The following is a 21,822-nucleotide window of genomic DNA, read 5'->3' on the forward strand; positions in this document are numbered from 1 at the left end:
GCTTCTGCCCAATAAGGAGCACTGAGGCTCGTGGCTTCAGGATTCAGCTCCACAGGGGATACCAGGAATTGGAGCTTCAACCCCACACATGGCTCCTAGCTTCAACCCCACGGGAGGTGCTGGGGCTCAAGCTCTGGGGGCCTGTGGCCCCCCTGAAAGGGTTCACAAACCCACAGTTAAGAACCACTGCTGTAGACTATGTTTTTCTCAAAGCAGCTTCTTTCATACATCTGCCAGCTATACAGGACCCCATCATGTGCAGGGTAAATGTCCTCCTATGACTTCCCTTAACTTTTTTAGAAGGGGTCTCTCTATTCCTTCTCTCAAGTGTTTTGGGTTTTTTTAAATACAGCAGTCACATCAGCCAGAAAGTTCTAAAAATTTCATTCACAGAGCCTCAGTTTTGCCTTTTTCATGCTGACGAAGCGATTAGAAGGATGAACCCATCCAGGTCAGTTCAACATCTCAAATCACACGCAATATCATAATCCTTTTATTCCAAACCACAATGTTTGAAGGGAAAACTGTCACAACTGGAACTGAAAGTTTAGATTTTTTTTTTTTTTTTTTTTTTAAACATTAAAGCGTTTAGGAAATTTAGCTCATCAGAGTTTGTATACTGGCAGTGAGGGATCTAGATACTGAAGACCTTTTGTTCATCCATCAGATGACATGAGTCACACAAGGCAAACAGCTTCTCTTCTGCACATAGATTATCTGTACCAGGGGTGGGCAACCTTTCAAAAGTGCTGTGCCGAGTCTTCATTTATTCACTCTAATTTAAGGTTCCATGTGCCAATAATACATTTTAATGTTTTTAGAAAGTCTCTTTCTATGTCTATAATATATAACTAAACTATTGTTGTATGTAAAGTAAATAAGGCTTTTTAAATGTTTAAGAAGCTTCATTTAAAATGAAATTAAAATGCAGAGCCCCCCGAACCGGTGGCCAGGACCTGGGCAGTGTGAGTGCCACTGAAAATCAGCTCACGTGCTGACTTCGGCACCCGTGCCATAGGTTGCCTACCCCTCATCTATATAGTAGAGGCATTTGAGGTGGACACATCCCCTTAGCAAGCAACCTGCAATACAGCCACATGGTTCTTCATAAAACACTTGCTGAGATGCAGCCCTCATCAGGACGGGAGGATATTGCACACACTAGTGTAGTAGTTCTCAAACTTTTGTACTGGTGACCCCTTTCACATAGCAAGCCTCTCAGTGTAACCTCCTCTTATATATTAAAAAACACTTTTTTATATATTTAACACCATTATAAATTCTGGAGGTGAAGCGGGGTTTGGGATGGAGGCTGATAGTTCGCAACGCCCCATTTAATAACCTCACCACCCCCCAAAGGGTCCCAACCCCCAGTTTGAGAACTCTTGCTCTAATGTCTCACTCCACTAGGAGAGCCTACATGCATTGTTTCTTTCAATATTCAGATATGTATTAGGAAGGAAAACAATTTAACCTGTTTACACGCAGCTGCGAACCTCTCTGTGCTGCAGAACAGGAAAATGGGCATGCCTACAGAAACGTCTTCAATTAGTGACGGCCACATCTATGACAACTCTGAAGAAATAATTATTTAGTAACTAAGTCAATAACAGTTCACATTCCCAAGGTGCTATAGCTATATTCATAGATTATTATTAATATTTGACTCTTAAGAATTTCAGAGTAGTAAAAAGAGCTGGGAAATCATCTGACCAAGATAATCTCTTTCTCCCTATAAGTAGAGACCTTGTGGTTTTTATATGCCTGTTACAATCATCACTTATGCAGGGTCCAGAAACCTCTACAGCTCTCTTGATTAAGGGCCACTTTTATACAAGCAGCCCACCAAGCCTGAACATGCCAACAGCTCTGAATTCCACTCTGAGCCTCTAGGATGCTCAAGGAGCCAGCAGCCCTGCTAGGTCCTACCTTCTAGTAAAACAAGTCCCTCTAGGTCTAAGCCTCTTACTACTGAAACTGAGCTATCACCTTCTCACCTGTGTGGAAGGAAAAGATCCAGGGCAGATATCAAAAACAATGTTCATGTATAAGAGCAGTACAGAGCATATAGCAGAAGCAGCCCAATGATACACTTTAATGTTCCATATGCTGTCCATGCAAGTAAAATTCCAGTTATGCCAAAACAACAAGTTTGAAGACATGTCCACTTAAAGCTTGAACCCACAACACACCACTCCTGGAAGGTGGATTTACATCAAGTTACGTGGCAAGTAGTGCTTACACAATGAGAATACACTTATTCTCCTGTATTTGAATACTATCGTCCATAAACAGGAAAAGTAACTCTTCAGATAACAATTCTCTTATAAGATGCACTGCCTAAATTCTAGCTCCATCTATTATGATGCAGTGTAGCAAGACTTCATTGGGGCACAAGCCGATGTGGACTACAACTTCCACATGATAAAGCCCTGTGATTTCAACTCAGCCTGGCTGCTTACCAAAACACTCTCCATTACCTGTCCAGTTAGAATTTAGAACATGAATGTATTCACACAGTTAGATCTAGGGACAAACAGGGTTCACAGATAGCACCAGTTCAGCTATCTTACATATGAATGGCCATACTGGTTCAGACCCAAGGTCCATCGACCCCAGTATCCTGTCTTCTGACCGCAGCCAATGCCAAGTGCTTCAGAGGGAATTAACAGAACAGGTAATCATTAAGTGATCTATCCCATTGCCCATTCCCAGCTTCTGGCAAACAGATTAGGGACACCATCCCTGCCCATCCTGGCTAATAGCCATTGATGGATCTATCCCCCATTAATTTATCTAGTTCTTATTTGAACTCTGTTCTAGTCTTGGCCATTACAAAATCTGGCAGAGTTCCACAGGTTGACTGTGGATTGTGTGAAGAAATACTTCCTTTTGTTTGTTTTAAGCATGCAGCCTATTAATTTAATTTGGTTCTTGCTTTCCAAGAATTGGCTCCTTGACCATCTTAAAAGAAATGGATCACTGTCCCTTGCAACTCTATAAAATAAGGTTTCCTTCTAATAACTAAAACAAGAATAGATTGTTATACCATATGCATTACTGTAGTATCTGAATAGGTACTCTGCTCCCTATAGTTATGTAAACCTTTACTACAATCCTGCAGCCTGCTATTAATCATGGCCTTAAAATGCAGCTCAACTCTGAAAAATGATGATTTAAAATGTATTTTTATAGATCTGCTGACTTTAATGATAAGAGTAAAATTTTTAACTATTAACTCTGTTTAGTACTGCAGAGCCCATCCAGCTTTGACAGTGAACTGGCTTTTATTCTGACTCATGCATCAATTATTAAATAAGTTCCAAATAAAGAGAAAATGATGCTGTGTGTTACACCTAAGAAATACTATGGAACTCAAGGGATAGGATACAACTTGGACAGACAGTATGAAATTGGATAGGTATAATATAAATTTGGCTTGCAGAATTTTTTACAGGTAGCAGTACTGCCTGAACCAGAAAGAGCATAACTTGACTTTTCAGATCCCAAGTGGAGTTTTCAGTATTTAAATGTAAAGAGCAATCTTATGCCCCAAACTTTGAGTGGCCCACAATTTTTGCAGTTCTATGCTGGAGAAAGACTATTTGAACAGGAAGACTCTGCTCAGCAAGAGGAACTATTAACAGAGAGCTCTGAAGCTGACATGTTATGTTCTATTCCAAAAGCTTCCTTAAGAGTATCCTTGTAGGCTTTAGATTCCAAAAGTTGACTCTGGTACTTCACCATTGTTAAACAAAGACAACTATCAGGGGCTGCTTCTTCCTGACATTGAAGCAAGATCTAAAAGTTACATTGGTTGTGTTGCCCTCCTTCTCTGCCATTTTAATTTACAACATGATTTGAGTAGTCATCACAAACAGACATTTGAGTGCAGGAGTTTCAGGATTTTCCATTTCTTCTATAGCAGTTTGAATTGAATTTGGGAGTTGAGGGGGATGCCTTCCAAGTTAGAATTATCTGAGTTTAAGGTCTGGCATTTCAAAACCTATACAGGCCTACTAGGAAAGACTATACACTACAAGAAATCAGATTCTCAGCCATAGAATGACATACAGTTTCATTTTCTATCCTTGAATACTTCTGGGATTAGCTTTTCAAGTCATTGCTGATACCTGTTGCCAGGTCAAAAGACAAACCCTGGACCTGTAAAAGGGATAAAAGGAACCCTTACAGGACTGCTCCTATAAGTGCACTTCAAGTAGATGGAAAGGTGCAGATATAATTATGGCACCCAATGTCTTACTATACTACTGCTTGCTATTTTCTCAAAGAAGGAAACATACCCGAGTTGCATGGCAGAAGCTGGCATCAAAGATTTCAATTTTAAGGGATGCTGCTGTTCATGAAATGAGAAAAGAGAATTCACCAGTACATCCATCAGTCCTTGGTCAGTATAACTGAATGGTGTAGAATTAACAATTTAATCCCCCTTTTCCTATTTGTAGATATAAGGATAGAATTTATGTTCTAAATAACTTGTGTATATACTAGGCTGTCAAGCAATTACAAAAATGAATTGTGATTAATCGTGCTGTTGAACAATACTTAAATATTTTTGGATGTTTTCTACATTTTTAAATATATTGATTTCAGTTACAACAGAATAAAAAGTGTACAGTGCTCACTGTAGGATCAAATATCCGATTTATAAAGAATATCCGATTTATAAAGATAGCTACAGCACTCAGCCCGAGGTCTGAGAATCTGAACTGCCGTCCAAAATCTGAGAGGGACAAAGGGTGGAGCATGCTTTCAGAAGTCTTAAAAGAGCAACAGTCAGATGCAGAAACTACAGAACCCAAACCACCAAAAAAGAAAATCGACCTTTTACTGGTGGTATCTGACTCAGATGATAAAAATGAACATGCGTCAGTCCGCTCTGCTTTGGATCATTATCAAGCAGAATCCATCATCAGCATGGACGCATGTCCTCTGGAATGGCGGTTGAAGCATGAAGAGACATGAATCTTTAGCGCATCTGGCGCATAAATATCTTGCGACACTGCTACAACAGTGCCATGCGAACACCTGTTCTCCCTTTCAGGTGACACTGTAAACAAGAAGCGGGTAGAATTATCTCCTGCAAATTGCAAGCAAACTTGTTTGAGCAATTTGGCTGAAGTAGGACTGAGTGGACTGGTAGGCTCTAAAGTTTTACATTGTTTTATTTTTGAATGCATTTATTTTTTGGTACATATTTCTACATTTGTAAGTTCAACTTTCATGATAAAGAGATTGCACTACAGTACTCGTATTAGGTGAATTGAAAAATATTATTTCTTTTATCATTTTTACAGTGCAAATATTTGTAATAAAAAATATAAAGTGAGCACTGTACACTTTGTATTCTGTGTTGTAACAGAAATCAATAATTGAAAATGTAGAAAAACATCCAAAATATTTAATAAATTTCAATTGGTATTCTATTGTTTAACAGTGCAATTAATGACAATTTTTTTGAGTTAATCACATGAGTTAACTGCAATTAATTGACAGCCCTATTATATACATATGATGTGCCGTTTGGGAAAATGGGAACTTAGGCCAGTGCTGCTACAGCACTAAGTGTTCAAAAAAATTGTTTTAAATTCAAGTTTCAAAAATTAGTTCTTAATCCCCTCTTACATTAAAAAACACAATAAAAGTTTGATTTATTCATTAAAATAGATACACCATGTTTTAGCCAAAGTTTGTACGAACTTTTTCTGTTTATCTAAAGTACTACATTTTTGCTCCCTGATGAAGGGGTAGTAACTGACATTAACTTTGCTGGAAAGAGCTGAGTGCTTAAGCAAGTTTGTAGAGCCAACAACTGGACAGCCTAGTCAGCACTTAGATCTTCCACAACAAGCAACAGTTGGTTTATTTTTTAAACTAGTCTCAGTAAACTCCAGGAAACAGTATTTACCTACTCTGTCCGAATTCTGTCAGTGGGATACATCTCAACCACTAATTCTAAAGGATTAAGGAAGCAAATGCTTCCTGAAAACGTAGGCCAGATGTCCACATTAGAGCGTTCCTAGTAACACAGCTTAAAATGTCTGGACAGAACGGAGGATAATGTACTGTTTTATCTTGTCTCCTCCTCCCTCCCTCCCTGCAAAAAAAAAAAATTCCACTCCAACTACAAGGTTTAAACCTGATTTAATGTTCTAAAGTGCTAAGTGTACAACGTATCAAAACTAATGCAGACATATCCAGACAACTGTAATACAGCTTGGAGGCTCAGATTCAGAAAGATCAAAAGGTAGCATTTTTAATTAAAATGGAACAAGGTCTAGGAACACAAACAGGTAAAAACAATTAAAGTCTTAAAGTTGATGTAAAGAATTGGTTCCCAGAGCAGTAGCAGTGTAAGTAGTAATCTGAAATTTCATCTGTGAGAGAGAGAGAAAGAGAGAATTTATTTTAAAATAAACAGTTTAATATATTATATTTTATAAAGGGATGAGGAGTTCTAAGCTTTACTCCACTGTTTACTATTCCCCTCCCTTTTAAGGATAACCATGAGCATTTATAAGATAACTCTAAATAACTCAACTTCCTATCCAGCTTAAATTTCTAAATAAATTATAAACAAACATACCAGCATCGTTGTCTTTCTAGCTCAATATTTGTCATCACATGGTAATCCTGGAGTGGCTTCTTTTCAGATCCCAGCTTTCCAGGTAGGTCTTCTACCTCCCCATGGCAACAATATTTTTTAAATTAAAACAGACATTCATTTTTTGCCTCAAGGAGGATTTCTGATGGAACGCCAAACGCAAAAAGGAGTTGTCATAGTTCACACTGAAGTCAAACGAAATCTCAACTTCGCTTTAAAAAAAAAAGTTGGGTTTCCTCTTGATTGTGATCGGATTGTTCTGTAAAATCTCACTTACTTTGGCATATTTAAAAACAAAAAATATGCATGCACACAACTGATTAGTTGCATTTGCCTTGAATTACCTGAAACATGATACATACTAAGTATCAAATTGTTCTTAGTTTACCTAGTCTTTGAGAAGGACTTTGACAATAAACATTTTGTTTATTCATTAGAGCAATATTTTTCAAAATAGCTTATTTAGTTTACTGCACAGCAAAAGGTATTTTAAACATAAACTGACACTGTTTCTGAAGACTCAACATGCAACAGCAAACAAATCAATGCTGACAATACTTTCATGTTAGCATGCTCAAACAAGGTTCAACAAAATATGTAACCAATTTTCCTGAAGTATTCCCAGAGATTTTTTGTGTTGTATTTTTGAAATAGCATTAGTTTTATCTTTACTGAGGATTGTCATAACAGTGTGGCATTTTACCAAGCATCCAGTGTACCAAAAGAAATTTAGTGATGTTACATGAATATAAACATACTTCAGCAATACAAGAATGGTAAATTAAGTTTGGGTGTTCTACTGTTAATAAGGCTCAGACTTACTCATAGCCACATACTTATCACCATTCAAAATATATGTACAATTAGCAAAGAGATTTAGGTAAACTTTATTTCAGAGTGGCTACATTTTCTTAAATGGAAACAGCTTCTGCTGCCACTAAGAGTGAACAGCAAAGGTTTTGCTGAAGGGTATACAGTTAAACAGTAAGCACCACTGCATTTTAACAAAACTTTAAGACAGCAACCAGGTCCCTGATGATATGTCTACACTGCAGCTGGGAGTGTGCCTACCAGCCAAGGGTAGAGAGACAAGCTAGATCTATTTGAACCAGAGTGCTAAAAATAGCAAACTTGGGTGGCTAAAGCCTGTACTGCAACAGTCTACTCTGCTATTTTTAGTGCACTAGCTCAAGCAGGGCTAGCTGGTGTCAGTCTACCTGAACTGGGAGGCATGCTCTCAGCTGCAGCATAGCCATACCCTGTGAGTCTAAAGAAATTGGATTGTAGGCTCTCAGGTTCCTCCATTAGAGTGACATCACATCTATGGTAAATATAAGTTAAAAGCTATTTCAATCTAAGCCCTACATTCTGCCTTTGGAAGCTTGCACAAGGCACCTACTGACTTCAGTGGGAATGCCATGTGCGCATCAAATTTAACCCTTAGTTACATTCTTACGGTGTTCTTGTGGGCTGGAATTTTTCTACTCTCAGTCAACTAGTGGATGTTTCTGGAATGTTCAGAAAAAGTCATCTGAGCTGTTCTTAAATTTTTCAACAGTATGAAATGCATGTCCCTTTTAAAAAATGAAGATGTTTGTTTTGTTTTGATTTTTTTAATACCCTGTCGATTTGCGCTCATCATGGACTGAATCCTCAGTAAAAATTAGTATCTGATCTTTAAAGAAACTTGGTGTGGCAAAAGGAAAAAAAAAAGAAAAGAAAAAACCAAACCTGTACTGCTAGCATTAACGGACAGTTAAGTATTATGGATTTCAATTCTTATGCTTTGTATAGTCGAGTCAGTACTTATTTGAATCGCATTCTTCAAAGTCATCAAAAGCACTAGTCCTTGATGACTTTTTGCTATAATAAACCCACACCATAGGCTGTGATAGTACAACTGGAGCTTCATTGATAGACCCTTGCAAGGGTCACACAAGCAGATCCGATACCTGTGGCCCCTGTCTTGTAATCATTCTTCACTACATAATACACAAGTTATAAACTTCAAATCCTCTCTCAAGGTTACAGTCCATTGGGTAAACCTCACTCTTAACCAGCCCATTATATTTGGTAAAAAGGAGATTGCCTCTTATCACTGAAAACAAGGAATTTGTGTTTTAATCAGAGGCTTGTGAACAGATTAGTTTCAAAGTGGTTCAGAGCTTTTAAGATATTCTGTGCTGATTTACATCCTGTGTTACCCTACAGAAGTCAGTGATTGCAATGGATTGGAACCTGGCCCACTGATTACATTAGACACTCAGATATCAGAGTGAGTACTACAGAAATACCTACAGACAAGCTGTATAATATTCAGTAGTGCAGTTGTATAATGAAATCTGGACTTAATGCAATGTTTATTTTAAAGCCTGTATGAATTTTAAATATTGATTTTCTATCTTCTAGTACCAAAAACCACAACTGAATAGTAAGATGATAAAACAAGTTCATTATACAGTGTATTCCGAAGCTGTACAAGTGATGTGTGTTAAACTTTACTCCTACAGCATTATGTTTAATTTTATCCAAAGAACTACTGTATATTTAATGGTCAACATATCACTGAGCAGTCTTCTTTGAGAGATTTGTACAATTACTAAGTTTAAATAATTTCAAAACATTAGTAAGAAATTCATTTAAAACATTAAGTTATTTGAAATCTGCTCAGGCTAAATCATCAGCATAACTTAATCACATGCTCCTTGGGAAGCCAACATGTACTCTTTAAATTAATATTATAGACTAAATGCTGCTGACATCTATTAAGTGCTTTCCTTGTTGTTTAATGTATTGCGTTTATCATTTAGATGCCTGCTTTATCATTCAGTTTTGTACACAGTACTGGTCACCAACTCCTGCAAGCAGCTATTTTCCATTGAAAGCCCCAAATCCTATCCCCTGCACAAAAACATTCCCAAGGTTACATCTTACTGCATCTCATTAGTTACTCTTACAGGTTACCACTTTAGGTCTACCCTTCTTCCACTGCAGCAAGTTTCCCAGGCCCTGCACACCAGTATTCTGGAAGAAGTACCTAAGCATACCTTAACCTTGGATGTGTACATATGCCTAACACTAAAGGTTAAATGACAACAATACTTAACAGATTTTCTTTACATAGATTTGTTAAACTTGTATGTCTTGACTTAATTACATGAATTAAATTTTGAGGAAGCTAGTTATTATAAATATTAACATCTAGTTACAATCATTGGCCTATATGCATCTAAATGGGCTGATATGCCCTTTGCAGCAGCTGCCTGAAGAAACTAAGGCCCAGATTTTCAAAAGGTATTTATGTACTTAACACCTACTGATTTCGCTGGAAGTTAGTGAATAAATATCTTTGTGCATCTGGGTACAAGTAACTTTGCTTTTACTGAACTACTTTAACACATCAGGGTCCTAAGTTTATTCCCACTTAAGTTAATGGAAAGACTTCCATTGACTTTAGTGGGACTTACATAGGGCCCCAGGTCAGGATCTCTTCTTGAGGGTGAATATAAAGTCACATTCTTCTGGGAGTGCTGGCTCTGAACTCATGGGAGAGGGCGGAAGAAAAGTTCATAAACATTTAAAAAAAAAAAAAGTCTACCTGTTTCCACAGTTTCAGTCTCAATTTCTTGTTCCTCTGCTACATCTTGCATCAGGTAAGTTTCATCATCATAAACCAGGACTTGAGCAGCATAACCCTGTTCTAATCTCGCACTAGGAACTGGTTCCACAATCACTGCTGGGTATTCAGAGACTGATTTATTTTCCTATAGGGAGAGAAAAAAGCCTTAAATATTGAACCACAAAATCTAAACTAATGCCTTCCCCTTCTTTTCTATTGTTTTTTATATATTTTGTGGAATACCAATACAAAATATTTGTAAAAAGTTCTTTTTTGTGGGAGTTAAGGTAAAACTTTTAAAACAAAATTAAAAATAAAGGACCTATCATGAAATAAGAGATACTACCAAATCATATCAGGATTTAAATATAAAGCAAGCTAAAAGCAGAATTTTAAAATATTCCTAATGTGAAAATAAATTTATTTTCCATGAGAATGCTGGCAAAGAGTGTTACGTTTTCCAGTAAAAAAAAAAAAAAAAAAATTAGAAGTAATTAGAAGTAATTATCTCTCTCCACACCCAAAGAATTTACATGAATCAGTTTTAGACACGGTATTTCCTTTCTGGTAATGTACCTGTTACACCACACATATGTCTTTGGCCCCTGCCAACACATATTCACATGCTTAGCTTTAAGTATCTGAGTGGTCACAATGAAGTCACCTGAACTACTCAGATGTTCAGAGGCAGGCACATATAGAAGAGTTACATACTTAAATCCTGAACCTACAAACATACTTAATGAGCCAAAATCTTCTTAGTGGTGGTGGACAGGTGTAACTGAGTGGGAAAATCTGATTAATTATGAACACTACACCCAAATTTATTGCAAGCCATATGACAGTAACACACCTCGTTGCTTAACAATACAAAACATCATGATTTTAAAAAAAAAGTCTTTGGAGCTGGCTAATTTTAAAAGCCTCTAGTCTGCTCTCTTTATATTACACAAATATCTAGACGTATCACATTGGAACCCAGAATCCCTGTTTAAACTTTTAAAAATGCATTTTATATACAATTCTGCAGTATGGCAGACAACTCACTCTCCATTTCTTCTCTGCGATAAGATATCTAATAAAGGATACTTTTAAAATTGACTAATATCCTGCTCTCTTCAGCAGCTTCTAACCTATTTTACAAAGCAAGTTTATAGTAACGCTTGTTTTTTACATACACAGTGATATGAAGTTTGTAGGCATATAAGTTCTATACAGATTTCTAACCTCTTGATTTTCTACTTCACTGTTGTCAAACTCCAGGCCAGAACCTCCACTGTCAACCACTGCTGATGTCATGGTGCATTCCCTGAAGGATCTTTGAAAGTTGTTAGTGATCCCAAAGACAGTAATGCTGAAAACCTAAGGTATCAGAGGCTTAAATTCTGTATCCAAGTAGCATGTATCCAGAACACCAGGTTTTTTGTACTGCTAATCAGAGATGCTGAAAAACAAAACAATTTGAGAGGAAGGTATAAAAAAAAGGAAAATGCAAGTTTTGAAAATTCTCAGTTTTGCATTGTTTAAATTTACATTCAGTGCCTTTAAATTGTTACTACTCTCTTCATCAAGAGAACACCAGGGAGCACTCTAGTTCAGACACAATGCACTGACCTTGATAGTTCTACAACACTCTGAACAAGTAGTCATTTACCATCACAAAACAGTATTTCCATACCAGCTTTTAATGCTGAAGGAATAAAGTTTAACTTTTAGTTCCCTGCAATTGACATCAATAGTTTTACATTTACCTTAACTGTTCACTGTCACTATCTACTGATTTTCTGTCCTTAGCACAATGGAAACATTCTCTCCGGAGTCTTTGAAAACCAGAGGTTCAATTCTTTTGGGGCTACTTGCATGCATCCAATCAAATATAGTTTTAGAAAGTTAATTTACTAGACATGTCACGGTTAGAACAAATATTTAATATGATTTTTCTATATTACTTTTTTCTTTACTGTTTCCCAATACAAAGGAAGACATTGTAAGGTGAACTGATTTTGCAGAAAATGTTATGATTTTGTTGCATGATTTTGGGAAGGGACCAAATCTATACTATTGCTCTGGAAAGTTTTAAGAGACTATTTGTGACTTCAGTAAATATTGTGGTCCAAATCCTCTGGTTTGGCTAACCTATGCCGAGCATAAATCAAGATGAACAAAGGTGGTTTGAAGACATGTTTACAGTCCCTGGATTCTGAGGCAACCAGGTGCTGATCCACTTCTCAGTGCAAGATAGAATAGCATTCAGGCTACTTATTTTATGATGTGTCAGCTGCCAACCGCATCTACTTGCAATTCCTCCACGCCAGGGGCTTCAAGGAGGAATGATTCTGTTCCACCTGGGAATTATCTTATGCAGCTGGAATCCTCCAGTGGGTGGAGCCACTGGATTTAGTGCTGTTTTGTACTACCCAAGTGATACAAAGAACCTCTATCACTCCATAGATCTGGGTCTACTGTGTGTGTGTTTCCCTTAAATTATTGTGATATCAATAATCAAACCCTTACTAAATACATAAATAAAATTCTCTGATATGGGAAGAACACAGACTGCCTGGTTAGGAAAATGGATCTTATCAAGTCACCAAGCATTTAATCTCTCACAGAAGACACATCTGACAGCATTAAAAATACAGAATTACCAACTCCCTCCATTTATTAATTTCAGTACAACATTTTTAAAGATTAGTAGTGAGCAATTATGGGAATTAAAGATAGGTACGGAACATTGTATTCAGGTGCAATTACATCTCAAATGGAGGATGAGAATTTTTTTTAAGTGTCTCTGAAGAAGTGAATATATTAAAAATAGGATTCAACGGTCCTTTGACATGGATTGCATCAATTTTTGAGTATTTAAGGTTATGTCTACATGGAGGATTTGCTCACTCTACTGTTGTTGCTCTAGATCAGTGGTTCTTAAACTTTTGTACTGGTGACTCCTTTCACCTAGTTTGACCCCCCCCCCTTATAAATTAAAAACACTTCTTTATATTTAACACCATTATAAACGCTGGAAGCAAAGTGGGGTTTAGGGTGGAGGCTGAGAGCTTCCGACCCCCCATAGTAATAACCTCATGATCCCGAAGGGTCCCGACTCCCAGTTTGAGAACCCCTGCCCTACAGCCAATGCATCTGCAGAGATCCCGAGCAACAGCAGAAGCACTATTCTCAACTGGCCAGAATTTTTAGAACTGTGTCACCCAACTAGGCTCAGAGAGGGTCAAGATGACAACAGAAGTAAAGACACCAGAGAGTGGTCTACATAAGTGGAGCACTGGTTTGCATCATTAATAGTCACCAAGTACTGATATGGGAGAGAGGCAAATATATAACAAATTAGAGCCCAGATAGTTATTTGAGATACTCAACAGGAAGACAGATCTCAATTTTTAAAAAAAATGTTTCCAATTTTGCAAACTTTATCAGGGCAGGTTTTTTGATTCTGGGCTTTTTAAAAAAAAATAAATATCTATATACAGCTATGTACTTCTCACTGATATCTATCAGAGAATAGTTCCTAGCTGTGGAAAAAAATAAGCTACACAAATGCAGTGCTCAAACAGGTGTATAATACTCAACACCTAATAAAGTACGAAAGAAGAAATATACTTACTAACAACATTGTTTGGCTTTAATACAGTTAAATACTAAATTACTCCTAAACATAAATTAATGCATTAGCCTTAACATATGTTTCCACGAAATCAAAGTTTAAGGCCAGAAGGGACCACCAGATCATCTGACTGTCTGTATATCATAGGCCACCAACACCACCTGCACACTAAACCAAACAACTGAAATGAGACCAAAGTATTAGAGCTCACAGGAGACTAGACTATTAATTGACCAGCTCTACTTTTTTTTCTGTGCCACATCTGCTATAAGAGGAAACAGTTCTACTTTAGAATTTGTTCTTAATCAGTCCTGTAACAAAGAAAGTTTCATATCTCAGTTATACAGTCAATAATATCAAATTCATACAGGTATGATAATGTATAACCTCCATTTTTGTAAATTTCTTTAATCAAAATTGAGATTAGAACTTTGTTTCTGAAGAACTGCTATCTTAAAATATTCTTATAAATGTTACTATTGTTCATATCCAGTCTTCCCAAAGGAGAAATAATCTGTATTCATAAACACTGTGTTTGCAGCGTTGGTTTATTGCTTCAAGATGCAAGCTTTTGCTGTTTATTTAGATTAACATATATTCTTTTCTACCATTTTGAACTCAAACATAAACATTCAAATCTGGTCTCTACTGCTAGTAATAGTGCAGAAATCACAAATTCTTAGGGACTTGAGATGCGTGGCATGGGCTTGTTCTGAGCTCAATTACCTTGTAACTAACTCCATTAAAATCAGTGCTCTGTAGGGGAGATCAAAATCTGGCCTAAGGTCTTGGACTTTATTCCACTTTCAGTATAATGCCATCCATACAAAAACCCGATACAGTCATACAACAAAGTTAGTTCTGCAAAGACAACAGACAGAACTACAATATAGGCCAGAGCCTGTAAGGTGCTGAACACCTTGGTACGAGCTGCTGATAGATCCTCAACACCATTGGGATGGGACCCTATATCATATCATATATTAGTAAACTAAGCAAGACCGTGCTATTGATTTTGCTCCATTTTCATGGAGCAGAGTATAAATACTTCACCACACTTGGATTAAAAAAAAAATTGAGAACTTATTCCGATGTCACTGTTCTGAGCAATTAATCTTAACTGAAAACTAAATAATAGAAAATTATTTCTAGAATAAGAATTCTTCATGTTCTTCAGTAATTGATGTAATTATCATGGCAACAAAAGAATTACAGCATAGAGAAATATTCCATCACAGGATAACAGCAATATTTCAGTTGTTTAAAAAAAAAAAAGAGTATTTTTTCTTAAATGGACAGTGAACTTGAAGAAATAAACATGCCTAAAAATTTTTCACCTACTGTAGTAATAATACCCACTATTACTGTAATTTTTAAAAATTTTCAGTGTTTGATTTGTACATTTGACAGCATGTTGTGCATAGTCAGTTTCACTGATTCCCTGGATAGTCAGTCTTTCCTTTTGCGAAGAAGAGGTGAGCCTTCAACACACAGACAGTATCCACTGGGGCCATACACATCTCTTCACCACCCAGGTTCTGTGAATATAAAAAGTGCCATGTCCTCACCTGTCTTTCAGCTCCTTCATTATTCAGAAATCCTTATCTGAACGTTTTGAAAAACTGGCCAAAGTGGATCCATTAATGCAGTCTTCTAGGAGAGCTACATTTACTAGGTAAACAACCATTTTTAATATTTCTACAATTTCCTGTATGGATCCACACTTGAGAGATTAACAAGCAATAGCGAACCTCAAGGAGGGATCTGAGTTTGAAATTGATTGATCTGGGCATCATATCAAAAAGCCAAATTGAGGAAGTAATGCCATGTAAAGGTATATATAGAGCGCCAAGTATCTACTTTGCATATTTCAAATGACACATGCATCATGAAGACATGCCATAAATCTAGTTATCTGTATTAATTTAGTGCCTAGAAATCCCAGTTATGGACCAAAACCCCAGTGCTGACGGTACGTAATCCCCCACAGGTGACTGAACAGCTGCCAAGTTCTAGCCATCAAGAATACACATTTGGACAATGTACATTGAGATACTGACCCCAGTCTTTTCCTTTTATGACAAGTAGTCTGGGGCACTTCTAGATTGGTTTGGTCCTATTTAAATAACTAGGGACTTTCTTAAGATTCACCTCACCTGGCTGTCAATGAGGTGAGGGAAGAGGAGGATAAATGGCAATGGCCTGAGTGTGATGGTCTCTGGTTTCCATCTCAATGAGAAATTCAGGGGGAAGATACAGGACCACCTTATTCTTATTGAACACAGCGTACACAGAAATCACTCATCAGGCCCTGGATCTCACTAGCCCTTTGCTAGGTTAATTTATAGGTATGATGAATGCCATCTTGAGAGAGACAGCAGGGAGAATAGTGAATGAACAGTCAGGTTGATAGACAGATCTTACTGTTTTAAATCAAGTAGAGAGACCAAAATTAGAGAATACAGGACTGTTGCATAGTTATCCATTTCTCAGCTGGCCTATTGAAGATTTTTTTAAGACATATTTTCTTGTAGAACACTTCCTGCTTTTCAATAGAATTTTTGGACCTCAACAGAACACTCAATCTAGTGACCCCACCAATTCAAAAACTAAACTGTCAGCCTGCAACTATGGCTCCAAGAACAGGATCTCATTCCAACCCTGAGATGAAAGATCTGGTAAACTGGGAAGCAGGATTTAAGGCTCCAGTATGAGTTCCACGAAGTTAGAGAACTCAGACCGTCAAGCCCAGGACAGGGATATTAACAGCATAAGACTGTCCTGTTTGGCTTTCTGAACAATAAGGGTCAGAGGGAATGTGCAGAGCAATTTTTCTCCTCCACCTAGGAGAAAGAAACCTATCTGAGATGCTGGATCCTGCTTATCCCTGAAACAAAGATGGGGGGATTTTGGTATTTTTCCTAGCTGGTTTACAGATCTAGTTGAGGCCCTGCCCCATTTACAGAACATGTAACAAACAAATAATTTCTGACAACTCATCCCCTGGATTACAATTTCTGCTCTTGATGGAGAGCTATCAAGGTGATCAGATAGTCATTATTTCCTTCCCAAATCAAAATCATTAGGGATGGCTGCTACTAAAGACCCCAGAGTCAGATGTGGGTAAAAGTACTCAAAACTTCCAAAGGAACTTTATATTAATGCCAAATTGGGAACATAAGATTAAAGGCTAGATCATTTTCTTAGAATGATTCTCAATCTTTTCAATCCCAAGACCACCCCGAGACCCTCCTCATCTAGCCAGAACGCCACCTCCTATTTAACAATATGGGGAAAACAGAGTGATTGCAAAGCCCTAACACCTGTTCAAAACTCCAAGGCTGAGAACCCCTGCGTTAAAGGACAGGCATCTACGTTGAGGAGAATTCTGCCTATTCCTTTTTAGAGATCAGCCCCCTGGGTCTCATTCCCAAAGACTGAGAAGGTCACAAAAGCCAAACAAGGCCAAAGGCCCATGGATCCATAAGAAAAAGGTGATGCAGAAGGTTTATAAGAGTCCAGAGACCCTCTAGAGATACAGTTCAGACAGGGGAAATGCTGGTCCAGGATAAAAATTGTGTTGAATTCAGACACAGTGCAGCCAGAAAGATAAGGCAAAGCCTAATTACTCAGGTGTGTGTGCCAAAGCCTAAAGTGGAGTAAAAAGGGGAAAATCCATGCTAGAGTCTACGGAGGAGGAAGATGACAAAACCACTGTAACTAGTACCAACAAAGGCACAACCAGCATCAGCTCCCCAGTCTTCCTGGTTTACAGAGTATCAGCACCACTGAATCTCCCAGAGCCCTTGGAATCAACTAACACCAAGGAAGCAACAATAAGGCATCACACCTCCTTGGTAACAGAAAGCAGCTAAGAGAATGACTTGGTATCATGCCTTCTGTGACTGGTAAGTAGGAATGAGGAGGGCAGAAACACCTGTTACCAAAGCCATCCCTTGGGTAGGGCAAATCGGAGAGACTGCTCCAGGCCCCGCACTTTGGGGGACGCCGCCAGCCAGTGCGATTGGCTGGCGCGGTCGGTCCCAGAAGAGACGAATCCATCACTTCTGCCCCAGGAACCACACCCCCATAGGGATGGCCCTGCCTGTCCCACTGTACCTCTTCAGCTTCTCCCTCTTGCCATGAAATGCTGAGTCTAGATGCCAAGAAACTGAGTTGGAGTTGCAAGTTGCATCAAGGAGCTCCTGGCACTGACCTTTACACTCCTCATAGACAAAGGCGAGACTGTGATCTTTGTTACTTTTGGTGGTCCAAAAAACACTTCTGGCAAAGAGATGAGTCTTCTAAGACTAAGGGCTACTTGTCACAGATGGTGTCAGATGCTAAGTACCAGTCAGTCAACTAGGCCTATCTAGATATATTTATGGCCCACATCAGTATAGTATCCGAGAATCTATCCACAGGAATTTGAGACAGCCCTAATAATCTTTTGAATACTGTTGGAGAAGATGAGAAATTTAGCAAGTCTAAACACTAGTCTTCTCCCAGTCATTTATCAGAGGGGTAGCCGTGTTAGTCTGGATCTGTAAAAGCAGCAAAGAATCCTGTGGCATCTTACAGACTAACAGACGTTGTGGAGCATGAGCTTTCGTGGGTGAATACCCACTTCATTGGATGCACGTAGTGGAAATTTCCAGGGGCAGGTATATATATGCAAGCAAGAAGCAAGCTAGAGATAACGAGGTTAGTTCAATCAGGGAGGATGAGGCCCTGTTCTAGCAGCTGAGGTGTGAAAACCAAGGGAGGAGAAACTGGTTTTGTAGTTGGCAAGCCATTCACAGTCTTTGTTTAATCCTGAGCTGATGGTGTCAAATTTGCAGATGAACTGAAGCTCAGCAGTTTCTCTTTGAAGTCTGGTCCTGAAGTTCTTTTGTTGCAGGATGGCCACATTAAGATCTGCTGTTGTGTGGCCAGGGAGGTTGAAGTATTCTCCTACAGGTTTTTGTATATTGCTATTCCTAATATCTGATTTGTGTCCATTTATCCTTTTCCATAGAGACTGTCCAGTTTGGCCGATGTACATAGCAGAGGGGCATTGCTGGCGTATATTATATTGGTGGACGTGCAGGTGAATGAACTGGTGATGGTGTGGCTGATCTGGTTAGGTCCTGTGATGGTGGCGCTGGTGTAGCTATGTGGGCAGAGTTGGCATCGAGGTTTGTTGCATGGATTGGTTCCTGAGCTAGAGTTACTATGGTGCGGTGTGCAGTTACTGGTGAGAATATGCTTCAGGTTGGCAGTTTGTCTGTGGGCGAGGACTGGCCTGCCACCTGAGGCCTGTGAAAGTGTGGGATCGTTGTCCAGGATGGGTTGTAGATTCCTGATGATGCGTTGGAGGGGTTTTAGCTGGGGACTGAATGTGATGGCCAGTGGAGTCCTGTTGGTTTCTTTCTTGGGTTTGTCTTGCAGTAGGAGGCTTCTGGCTACACGTCTGGCTCTGTTGATCTGTTCCTTATTTCCTCGTGTGGGTATTGTAGTTTTGAGAATGCTTGGTGGAGATTTTGTAGATGTTGGTCTCTGTCTGAGGGGTTAGAGCAGATGTGGCTGTACCTCAGTGCTTGGCTGTAGACAATGGATCCTATGGTGTGCCTGGGATGGAAGCTGGAGGCATGAAGGTAGGCATAGTGGTCGGTAGGTTTTCGGTATAAGGTGGTGTTAATGTGACCATCACTTATTTGCACCGTGGTGTCTAGGAAGTGCACCTCCCGTGTAGATTGGTTCAGGCTGAGGTTGATGGTGGGGTGGAAGCTGTTGAAATTGTGGTGGAATTTTTCCAGAGTCTCCTTCTCATGGGTCCAGATGATGAAGATGTCATCAATGTAGCGTAGGTAGAGAAGGGGCATGAGTGGACGAGAGCTGATTAAGCGTTGTTCCAGGTTGGCCATAAAAATATTGGCATATTGTGGGGTCATGCGGGTGCCCATAGCGGTGCCACTGATCTGGAGATACATATTGTCATCAAATTTGAAATAGTTGTGTGTGAGGATAAAGGCACAGAGCTCAGCAACCAGTTGTGCTGTGGCATCATCAGGGATACTGTTCCTGACAGCTTGTATTCCATCTGTGTGTGGGATGTTTGTGTAGAGAGCCTCTACAGCCATGGTGGCTAGGATGGTGTTTTCTGGAAGGTCACCAATGCATTGTAGTTTCCTCAGGAAATCAGTGGTGTCACGGAGATAGCTGGGAGTGCTGGTGGCATAGGTGTGAGTAGAGAGTCCACATATCCAGACAGTCCTTCAGTGAGAGTGCCAATGCCCGAGATGATGGGGCGTCCAGGATTTCCGGGTTTGTGGATCTTGGGTAGTAGATAGAATAACACTGGTCGGGGCTCTAAGGGTATGTTGATTTGTTCTGGTGTTAGCATAGGGAGTATCCTGAGTAGATGGTGCAGTTTCTTAGTGTATTCCTCAGTGGGATCTGAGGGAAGTGGCCTGTAGAATTTGGTATTGGAGAGTTGTCTGGCGGCCTCCTTTTGGTAGTCAGACCTGTTCATACCTGTTCACATACAGTCCCCAGCTAAAACCCCTCCAACGCATCATCAGGGATCTACAACCCATCCTGGACAACGATCCCACACTTTCACAGGCCTCGGGTGGCAGGCCAGTCTTCGCCCACAGACAAACTGCCAACCTGAAGCATATTCTCACCAGTAACTGCACACCGCACCATAGTAACTCTAGCTCAGGAACCAATCCATGCAACAAACCTCAATGCCAACTCTGCCCACATATCTACACCAGCGCCACCATCACAGGACCTAACCAGATCAGCCACACCATCACCAGTTCATTCACCTGCACGTCCACCAATATAATATACGCCATCATACACCAGCAAGGCCTCTCTGCTATGTACATCGGCCAAACTGGACAGTCTCTATGGAAAAGGATAAATGGACACAAATCAGATATTAGGAATGGCAATATACAAAAAACCTGCAGGAGAACACTTCAACCTCCCTGGCCACACAACGGCAGATCTTAAGGTGGCCATCCTGCAACAAAAAAAACTTCAGGACCAGACTTCAAAGAGAAACTGCTGAGCTTCAGTTCATCTGCAAATTTGACACCATCAGCTCAGGATTAAACAAAGACTGTGAATGGCTTGCCAACTACAAAACCAGTTTCTCCTCCCTTGGTTTTCACACCTCAGCTGCTAGAACAGGGCCTCATCCTCCCTGATTGAACTAACCTCGTTATCTCTAGCTTGTTTCTTGCTTGCATATATATACCTGCCCCTGGAAATTTCCACTACATGCATCCAATGAAGTGGGTATTCACCCATGAAAGTTCATGCTCCAAAACGTCTGTTAGTCTATAAGGTGCCACAGGATTCTTTGCTCTCCCAGTCACTGAAGTCAATGAATTATCAGTGACCAACATCACCAGGTCACATAAAGCCCAAGGCTTTTAGTCTATCCTGGTAGCCATGATTCTGCTTGGCAACAGACCACTAACAAGGCCTAATCAGCCCAACAGAGCAGAAAAACGGAAGAAAAAGGAGACTAAGAGGGATGGACCCTGAATGACACAGGTACTTCAAAACTGGGTTGTTGGGTTTAAAAACAAAAACAAACCACACAATCTAGACAAAAGCAGTGCTTAGAAGGGCAGAAAAGGAACAGCAGCAGCAACAAATAAATTAAACAAGGGAAGCTTTAAGGATACTGAGATGTGCTCAGATATCTGCTCCTGCAGAAGACAAAAGGAACTTAGGGTAGTTGAAACATTAACCTCTTTTATACCCAGAGTGTGGGAGATGGATTTTGATAGGCGCTGATATGGATGAAGTCAGCAGCAACATACTATACTACTTTTCAAAACAGCAGCAAAGCCTTCCACACATGCAATACAGAGGATGGGGCAGTCAGCTAAGAAACTAAATTACCAGCAGTTACAAATTCAGGCCCAAATCCTGCACTGGGATCCACTAATC

General features: G+C 39.3%; 1 protein-coding gene across 9 annotated transcripts in view; it reads right to left on the bottom strand.

The window, feature by feature from the left end:
* The window catches only part of ELF2 (E74 like ETS transcription factor 2), a 68,322-nt gene that overhangs the window by 42,362 nt on the left and 4,138 nt on the right, over positions 1–21,822 (bottom strand). For all 9 annotated transcript variants that reach the window (XM_050946477.1, XM_050946472.1, XM_050946474.1 and 6 more), the window contains 2 exons: positions 11,472–11,688; positions 10,224–10,389 (listed from right to left, as the gene is read on the bottom strand). In XM_050946477.1, coding sequence (XP_050802434.1) covers positions 10,224–10,389; positions 11,472–11,543 — 238 coding nt within the window. In that variant the 5' untranslated portion in view covers positions 11,544–11,688. The remainder of the gene's footprint in view (positions 1–10,223; positions 10,390–11,471; positions 11,689–21,822) is intronic.

This window comes from Gopherus flavomarginatus, chromosome 3 (assembly GCF_025201925.1).
Source record: "Gopherus flavomarginatus isolate rGopFla2 chromosome 3, rGopFla2.mat.asm, whole genome shotgun sequence".
Taxonomy (NCBI): domain Eukaryota; kingdom Metazoa; phylum Chordata; order Testudines; family Testudinidae; genus Gopherus; species Gopherus flavomarginatus.